This window comes from Spodoptera frugiperda, chromosome 26 (assembly GCF_023101765.2).
Source record: "Spodoptera frugiperda isolate SF20-4 chromosome 26, AGI-APGP_CSIRO_Sfru_2.0, whole genome shotgun sequence".
NCBI lineage: Eukaryota > Metazoa > Arthropoda > Insecta > Lepidoptera > Noctuidae > Spodoptera > Spodoptera frugiperda.
Window position 1 is genome coordinate 9552313 of NC_064237.1, and position 10231 is coordinate 9562543.

General features: G+C 33.9%; 1 protein-coding gene across 1 annotated transcript; it reads left to right on the top strand.

Moving 5' to 3' along the window:
• Positions 1 to 1731: 1731 nt before the first annotated feature.
• On the top strand, positions 1732 to 10201 carry LOC126912470 (uncharacterized). Its single transcript, XM_050704654.1, has 2 exons — positions 1732 to 4897; positions 7700 to 10201. The coding sequence occupies exon 1, from the start codon at positions 1732 to 1734 to the stop codon at positions 3943 to 3945; it is 2214 nt and encodes a 737-aa protein (XP_050560611.1). The 3' UTR covers positions 3946 to 4897; positions 7700 to 10201.
• The last annotated feature ends 30 nt before the right edge of the window (positions 10202 to 10231 follow it).

Here is a 10231-nt window from a genome sequence, read left to right on the forward strand (position 1 = left end):
GAAGTAAAGGAAAGAAGTAAAGAGAAACTTCATAATATAATATATTCACTCGGATCATCCCCATCATCACTACTCAATGAGTAATAACATCGGTCCTCTTCGGAAATATCAAAACTTGCAGTTGCGCTATCACTTCGTCACGTATCTGACGTCAAGGACTGCGCGGCCACGGAGATCTCAGCAACTACTTGGGATAGAGAAATAATTCCTTTTGTCAACTCAAGTCTGTATTTGTCAAGATTTGTCGAAAAATGAATCAAAGCTCTATATCAATATTATAATTAAATATTCGCCTTGAAAGTCATGGCCGCGCAGTCCTTGATTTGCTATTTTGTTTTTAGTATTTTTTTTTATTAAAATTGAAGACTTCATATAGTATAGGAGTTATAAGGAGAAAGGTCTTAATTTGTCGAAACTGACAAAAGCTTTAAAATACGACTAAAGTGTAATTAAACAGACGAAATCAATTTAAAACACAAAACTCGTGGCCGCGCAGTCCTGACGTTACTTTAAACCATGATATCTCAATAACTATAGTAGCTAGGATTTTGCTGTAGACGTCCATATAATCCTCATATTAACCCCATTAAAATGACATATCCTTTTACCCTCAACACTGTTTGGGACGCGAGTAATCTCAAGAATTATGTTACCCCATACAATGTTCTAGTAGAGTGACCATAATTTCAAGACCATAAGTTCAAGACAATACAGTCTAAGCGCATTTCTGTTCTGGTTTCTATTGTTAACTGATAAAAAACTTTTTTAATATTTAGATATTCTTATACATTATAAACAAAATGTACAGAATTATATTAATAGAATCTTGCAAGTTACTGCTCGTGGAAATGTTAATTATATCTAAAATAACGTTATAAATAGATATACACTATTTTAACAATTACTTACAGTAGAAGCACTAAAAATAATATCATTTAAGACGTGCTCAAGAATAAATGCAGCGTTACATTCACAATTATAATGATATATTTTAAAATATATCGAAGCAATTCTTATTCTGTTTGATTCCGTAAAACGGGGTGTATAGAAATTGCGGGGTGAATAGAAAAAATATCAGGAAAGTTTTTAAGGCTAATATTTCATTAGTTTTCGTTGAAGAATTTTGGTAGGATTTAAAATTTTAACATATCAACATTTTTTCTTTGCGTTGGCAACAATTTTTAAATGTCAAAATTAACATTTATCCTTCAAAACGTATTCAAAGTCTACCTTCTGTGAACGTGTTTTTTTCAACTGCCGAAACTCTTGATTTTAGGTGTGAAAAACTTGTGGACTGTGCTATTTAATGTGTTTATGTCATTAGGTGTGCGATAAATTATAAAAATACAGTGAAGGTAAGTAAAAATCCGTTATTAAACTTTAAAATTTTGTTAAAATCACAGTATGTGTAAATTTATAGTATAAAAGGGGTCAATAGAATCTATTGAAGGGTGAATAGAACTGTAGTATGGGTTTAATGGAAACCTAGTAGGGAATAATAGAAACGTCTAATGTGTGAATAGAAACTAATGAGGGGTCAATAGAGATAAATAAATAGGGTTGTCAAAAACTGTTAACAGAACTAAATAACTACCTACTTTCATAGTTTCTGTATTAATGAATAGTAAGTCCGTATTTAGATGAGAGCTGATTTAGTGATTGATAAATAAATAGTATTTTTAAAGAGATAATTTTCATTTACAGGTACATACCGCCGTAGGTATATTCAACATGCCGCGTGTATATAGACCCGATCCTACAAGAAAAAGGTATAAAAAATATAACATAGAAATCATTAAAAAAGCTGTGGAAGAGTATGCATCTTCTCGAAATGTTAAATTAGAAGATGTTGCAAAAAAATATGGTATACACAAATCGGTGTTGTATCGTCACTGTACCCGGGATATGAAGCAACATGGAGGCCAAAGAGCTTTATCCGATGAAACTGAAAGTTACTTAATAGAAAACATAAACAAATGTGCAGAATGGGGTTATCCCTTAGATACTTTGGATCTCAGGTACATAGTAAAAATGTATCTTGATAAGATAGGTATAATCCATAAAAGATTTAAGGATAATTTTCCAGGACCGGATTTTGTGCAGAGCTTCCTATTACGACACAAAAATGAGATTTCCCAAAGAGTTTGCGAAAATATCAAGCGTGTGAGAGCTAAGGTATCTCCAGATACTATTAAAGAATATTTCATCGAACTTGAGAAGTCTTTAAATGGAGTACTTGCTTCTAACATCTTAAACTACGATGAAACAAATTTGACGGACGACCCGGGGCGGAAAAAAATTCTAATCAAGCGGGGATGCAAGTACCCTGAAAGGGTTCTGAACCATACCAAGGCTTCCGTATCTATTATGATGGCTGGTACCGCAGATGGTAAAATGTTACCACCATATGTGGTATACAAAGCAACCCACTTATATGATTCTTGGGTCCAACATGGCCCAGAGGGTACTCGATATAACAGGTCGACATCTGGATGGTTTGATGGAACCACTTTTGAGGACTGGGTGCAAAATATGGTGATTCCTTATTTTAAGGATTTCCCAGGCAGAAAGTGCTTAATTGGAGACAATTTGTCTTCACATTTATCAGCAGACTTGATCCAAACGTGTAAAGCGCACAACATCGATTTTGTGTTTTTACCAGCCAACTCAACTCACCTGACCCAACCACTGGACGTGGCATTTTTTCGTCCAATGAAGCGTGCCTGGAGGCAATTATTATTAAAATGGAAAAAGACAGATGGTCGACAATTACCCACAATTCCAAAAGGTTGCTTTCCAAAACTATTAAAATTGTTAATTGATGAACTTCAAATAAATGCTTCAAAGAATATAATTGCTGGATTTAAGAAAACAGGAATTAGCCCTTTAAATGCACATGAAATATTAGCCAGACTTCCCGGCGGAGACTTAGGTGAAGACCATGAAAGTGCTGTAGAAGATTCTGTCGTAACACTTCTCAAAGAAATGAGATATGGTTCCATGAACATTGTGGAGCCAAGAAGAAAGAGAAAACTCAATGTACTCCCAGGTAAAAGTGTCGCTTCAGAAGAAATTGAAAATTATGCAGAAACTGATGTTGAAAACAGTATGGAAATTCTTAAAAAAACAAAATACAATACAAGTATTAGTGGCCCATCAGGTTTAAACAATAAAAATAAAGGAAAAGCTAAAAAAAATACAATTACAAACTTGAAACTAAAACCAATTGAAGAAAAAGAAAATTGCCCTAATAAAATAGAACCTTACAAAGGAAAAGGCAAAGGGATTGGAAAAAAAACTAAAACATCCTATTTGGAAGCAAAAGAAATACAAGAAAAAGAAAATTTAGAGAATAATATGGAAAACAATGAGACTAAAGGAAAAGAGATCGAGGACATAACAAAAAAATCAAGTTTGAAAAGAATAGAAACAGAAAACAAGGGCAATAATGATAACAATAAAGAATGGGAAGAAGAATTCCATAACAACGCAGAACAAGACAGAAATACAAGACCGGAAAATTACGATAACGTCACGGCTTACGAAAATTATGATACTAATATGGGACAGCAAAATTACAACAGTGTTACGGAAACGGAAAACTACAATAATAACTTACAAGAATTACAGTGCAAAATACCTAATGATATAGACATAAACAGTCTGCCCATTCTCTTTTTTGACAGCGTATGTGAAGAGGTTACGATCAGTACTGGAAAAACTGCTGATGATAATACTATTATGGAGAATAAAGTAAAAATAATATCGAATGACCTGGTGAATGACGGTCAGTATAACAAAAAATACAGATTACCTACTATAAAAAAGAGCAAGACTGTAGCGGTAAAAGATCTCATTAAATTGCCAAAGAAAAACCATACAAATAATTACTACAATAAAAGTGACGAAATATTAAAAGTTTTAGTAGAGGATGATGACCTGTAAAAACTTTGTTATAATAATTGTTAAGTTGGAAAGATTTAGAATTTTGTTGTTTTTTTTTTTTATTTTGATTATTATTACGTAGTACTAGGTACAGTGTGCTTAGTGCGAGTTTTTTACGTAGACGCGATAGTAACGTTTAACCGCGTTTGGCGTTCTCATTGGTTGAGAGTTCTCACGACCTTGGAGCGAGCCAATAAGTGCGCCAAACGCGGTTAAACGTTACTATCGCGTCTACGTAAAAAATCTCGCACTAAACACACTGGTTCTGCAAAGCTATAACGTAGGCTGAAGTTACCTACCGGTAATAACTTTGTTATGATAATTGTTAAGTTCAGAAGATTTAGAATTGTTTTTTTTAAAAGAATTTTGATTATTTTTACGTAGTAGTACTGATTCTACAAAGCTATAACGTAGGCGGAAGTTGATTACCTGTGATAACTTTGATAATTATGATAATTGTTAAGTTCAGAAGATTTAGAATTTGGGTTTTTTAAAAGAATTTTGATTATCTTTACGTACCTAGTAGTACTGATTCTACAAAGCCATAAAGTAGGCTGAAGTTGATTACCTGTGATAACTTTGATATGATAATTTAACAATTAGTTCAGACGATTTATAGTTATTTTTCATCGTATATGTATAAGCGACTTTTAATTCAGAAAATAGTTTTATTTTATTCAAATAAAAATACGAATAAGAAGTATCTTGTTTAATTTATTGAAAAGAGATAACATTCCGTAAAAATAAAATCGGTTAAAATACAAACATACTTAATTATTTATGTTTATATGCATAAATAGTTTAAATCACAAATTTCGAATTTAATTTAACATTTAAAAACCAAAACAATTTTTAAATACACAACCTTACATTTTTGCATGTTGGATAAGTCATTTTTGGCAGCCCTAACAGTTTTTCCATTCACCCCTTTACGCATTTCTATTGACCCCTAGTGGAGTGCCTGGAGCATTCAAAACCGTAAAACCTCGGATTAGAGTTACAGTGAATGAATTAATATGATCGATGTGGGATATTGTTTTTTAAACTATAAATTGCAATGTTTACCCAAAATTTTTTTGTGCACTCCATTTTTTTATTGTTTAAACAAATTATTATAAAAAATTTATGTTTGACCATATATTTTCACTTTAAACAGTATTTTTTTTTATTTATATGTTAAATCTTACCTGAGTAGACATATAGGCACATTTTTCAAAGATACCTCTGTATAAAAATAGCAGTATCTCGAACAGGTAGAAAAACGTGGAGGGGAGAGCGGAGCGACAGCTGCTATGTACAATGGAACTTCTTGGCCAGTTTAATTATAAATGAAACGCACTTTATTGTGTACATTGAAAAAAATACGGTAATTAATTATGACTAACGAAAAGAAAAAAAATAAAATTGTACAAAATCTGTTTATTTAAATATATTACATGGTTGTCTACATCAAATATTTTCTTCTACTTCATCTATCTGTATAATAGGTGAAGTATTGGAACAACTATTTCCGCTGCACTGTAAACATGATACACTGCAGTATAAACTACACTCGCGAGCAACCAAATCGACTCAACCTACATGTGCGCATTCGAAGATGTTTTCTTAAAAATATACTGAATTGCTTTTAAAAACCGATATACCATTAGAAAGCTTACAACTTCAGCTTTATATTGGTACCATTATTATAAAAATTGTATCAGTACTTTTTAAAATATTTTACTTAATTCAGCGGACTAGAGTATTTGCTCACTACGACTCCAACAAGTTATAACACAAACTACCCCTATAAAACCTCCACATTAAGGTTAACTTTATCTGTGGCTTATCGAAAGTTGATCGTACACATCTCCGCAAAAACGCTTCATTTTATTTCCAAAAATTTTGGATACGACACCAGAAGAAGCCGCTCAAGTCGTTGCTCTACTGGAACAAGGACTAAGTCAGCGAAGAGTTGCTGCTCATCTGAGTTTGAGCCAATCTGCAGTATCAAGAGGGTACAGGTAGTATCAAGATACTAGTGCCTTCAATCGAAGACCAAGAATAAGCCGCCACCGGTCCACCTCGGAGAGAGACGACCGTTTTATTATTTCAACTTCGCTACGAAATCGTCACTTAACCGGTGTCGATGTTCAACAGGAACTCAGAAGAGTTCGAAGAGTGGCTGTCAGCGAGTGGACAGTACGGAGATGGTTGAAGGAAGCCAACCTCACCCCTAAACGGCCTACCACAGGCCCGAAATTGACGACCCGCCATCGGCAAGCGCGCATTCAATTTGCCCGAGAACACCTCGATTGGAGCATAGAGCAATGGAGGCCAGTCTTATTAACTGCCGAATGCAGAATGTGTCTGCACGGTAGTCGTACGGAACGCCGGGCGAACTGGCCAGGGAGGTTTTATAGGGGTAGTTTGTGTTATAACTTGTTGGAGTCGTAGTGAGCTCTAGTTACCAAGTTCCATACACAGACCTCAGTTAAAAATGATATAACAAGTTGGCAAGTTTTCACACACTTTGTTATAAACCTACTAAACGCAATGAGTCAAGTATATAATTTTCTATTAAAACTTGCCAAGTTATATCATTTTTAACTGAGGTCTGTGTATGGAACTTGGTACTTATTTAGATCTCACTTCTTTTATAGGCGAAGCATTCCAATATTATCGAACTTGGCAGCCTTTCACATTTATGTTTTGGGTGGGATTTCATTTATTTTTGTAAGGTTTATTTTCTTATTTTACTTTACTTTGACTAAATACAAACCTTCGTAACGAATTTTAGGTCGGTACGACCATTGGAAGATATAGATAATTTTTTTGTTTTAGTTCCTTAGGGGTATGAATTTACACCTTCATTATTTTTAAAACCGACTCACACTTGGCCATTTTCAGATTTTTTCCTTTACCTTGACCTAAAGACCTACCTCCATGCCAAATTTCAAGTCAATACGACCATTGGAAGTGGTCTAGGTTTTTGATGAGTGAGTGAGTGAGTCAGTCAGTCAGTGAGTGTATAGTAAAAATAGCGATTTTCTGACGTCAATATCTCAAGATCTACAATAGGTACATTAATGAAATTTTGTATTTTAGATAAGTAAGTAGATCTCGACAGATACTAGAAATTTCATATGCGTAGATAAAATAGATTTTGAGTTATAGGTGGGTCGAACTTGGCCCGAAATGGTTCGTGTAATATAACCCACGGCCGGTGTGTCGGTTTTTTTGCTCGAACTTGGCGGACACACTGCCGTGTGTCTAGATATTTGATGTAGACAACCATGTAATATATTTAAATAAACAGATTTTGTACATTTTTTTCTTTTCTTTTCATTAGTCATAATTAATTACCGTATTTTTTTCAATGTACACAATAAAGTGCGTTTCATTTATAATTAAACTGGCCAAGAAGTTCCATTGTACATAGCAGCTGTCGCTCCGCTCTCCCCTCCACGTTTTTCTACCTGTTCGAGATACTGCTATTTTTATACAGAGGTATCTTTGAAAAATGTGCCTATATGTCTACTCAGGTAAGATTTAACATATAAATAAAAAAAAAATACTGTTTAAAGTGAAAATATATGGTCAAACATAAATTTTTTATAATAATTTGTTTAAACAATAAAAAAATGGAGTGCACAAAAAATTTTGGGTAAACATTGCAATTTATAGTTTAAAAAACAATATCCCACATCGATCATATTAATTCATTCACTGTAACTCTAATCCGAGGTGAAAACCCCCAGGCGCTCCACTACAGTCGTCGGGTGAATAGAAATGGTACATATTTTATTAAAAATCTGGAAAACCTTTGCATATAGTTAAAAAATATTGTTTCAGCTCTTTATTATTAGGTACCGGACATGATATAAAATAACCAGAGATTAAAAAAAAAATTAACAGACAACAAATTCTTATGACAAAGTTGAAAATCATTGCTATTCACCCCGTTTTACGGTTCTTCACTGTTAATATAACGCTGTTATATCGTTATTTCTGTGATTATTGTCAAATAAATTGAGTATACATAAATACTCTTTATTCCCAGGGTCAGTAAAAAAAACACTGAATCAAATGCACGAGTAAATTTAATATTTTTTACAGATAAATCAGTAAAATTACTATTTTAACATTATTCTAAGTTGGTCTCTTCGGCCGCACTACAGGAGCATCGACGCGAGTTTGCCTATTGCGCTCTCTTTCGCGTCGAATCGTCACGATACCAGTATTATATCTCAACGGACTGTTACTGCTGTACGTTGTGGATCCGACAGTGATATTCCGATAAAAAGGACATAAGTGTGTATTCAGTGAGAGACTTAGTGTATATTTAAACGTGATATAAATAATTACGTGATATTAATCAATATGGTGAGTTATTTATTTTTGAATTAAATTTGTTAACGATATTTATTTTGTGTTATCTACCACCATACCATGTTAAAACTTTTACCAGTTTTGCTGTAGTCAGTACTTTTACATAAGTACCTAGTTTAAAAGTAGATCGGAATAAAGTCCTAACAAATTAGGCCTTAATGAACAAGGATGGAATTTATTGTGTTTTATATAATTAATAATAATAAATAAAGCCTGGGTAAGGAAAACCTTTCCCATTTAAAAACTAAGGCGCTTTGCACATGGAGCAACTATTGGAGCAACTGGCAACTAGCTGTTTACATATATTTCAATTGAACCGCGCACACATAGCAACTCGAGTTTCGAGTTCCGGTAATCGTCAACAGTTTTCAGTTGCTGTAATCGATGACTAAGATAGTTCCTAATTGTCGCAACTAGCAACTGTTAAATATTATACTGGTTTTTAAAGTTGCCGGTTTCCTCAACCGTCAATAGCAACGCGTCGGGCGATTTCACACCCTCCCTCCCCTCTCCCTGTGCCCGATCATTCCAGTCAAGTGCCGCTCAATACGCCGCCGACTACACACGTCTTGACTTTCGTGCGCAGTAAATATGACTGAAAACTAAGCCGACGACAGTAGCCGAGACAGTACAAGAGACGGTACATTGAACACAGAAGATTTTATCGAAGAAATAAGAAAACATCGTGCTATTTGGGATTTGAGTGCCGATGAATATTTTAGTCGCACAGAGAAGATAAAAACTTGGGAAAAAGTGGGCATAAAGAGTAATGTCACGTTTGAAGATTTGCCTGCAAGGGAAAAAATAAAATAGGTAATATTTTTTATAACTTTATTTAGGTAGGTACAAGTACCTTTTATATCATTAAATCTTGCCATGGAACCGATCCTTCAGGACTTATAAAATAGTCCTTTAGGATATCCCTAGTATTAATTGACCTTTCTGAACCCATAATACTGTTTGTGTTTGCAAGTGTGTTTGACACTGCATGAAAATGTAGTCCCTCGTGCTTTCGAATCATGTTATGCAGTATACAACATGTCTTAACAATTATTTCTGCAAAATCGGCTGATACTTGCATTGGAGATTGAAATATTCGAAATTTACTGCTTAGTAATCCAAAGGCGCATTCAATACAACGCCTTGCTCGTGATAACCTGTAATTAAACATTCTTTTTGCATAATCCAATTGTTTTCCAGAATAAGGTCGCAACATATGTTTTGATAAACCAAAAGCTTCGTCACCAATAAAGCAATAGTTTATGGCATTAGGAAGTCCCGAAATATATCTGGGTTCTGGTATTTTAAGAGTTCCATCATCAATTTGTTTACATAATTTACTCTCTTTATATATTGTCGAATCAGAAGGTTTTCCATAGGCGCCAGCATCGATAAACGTAAATAAACAGTTTGCATCACAAGTAGCCAAAAGTACTAGTGAAAAATAGCCCTTGTAGTTATGATATAGAGATCCAGTGCCCGGTGGTTTGGTTATTCGAATATGTTTGCCATCTATTGCACCCAAACAGTTGGGAAAATTAGCTATTTTTTCGAATCCAGCTGCTATATTAACAAATCGATCTTCATTTAGTTCTGGTATATACTCAGTTTCAAGTTTATTGCATATAAGTTGACAAGTTTCTTTGACTATTCGTCTTGCAGTTGAGGTACCACGTCCAAATGTGTTTTCAAATTCAGCAAAGCTACATCTAGTTACTAAATACCTAAAAAAAAAATAAGTATTTTAGTAAGGCGATTAATATACCATACCGCCGGACCGGCTAATATAATAATCCTAGATTCAGGCCCAGCCGTTTTTGAGTTATAAATGGTGTAACTAACCCGACTTTGTTTTATGTATATAGATATACATAATATTATATGGAAACACTGTGCATGTGAAATTGTATGTTTG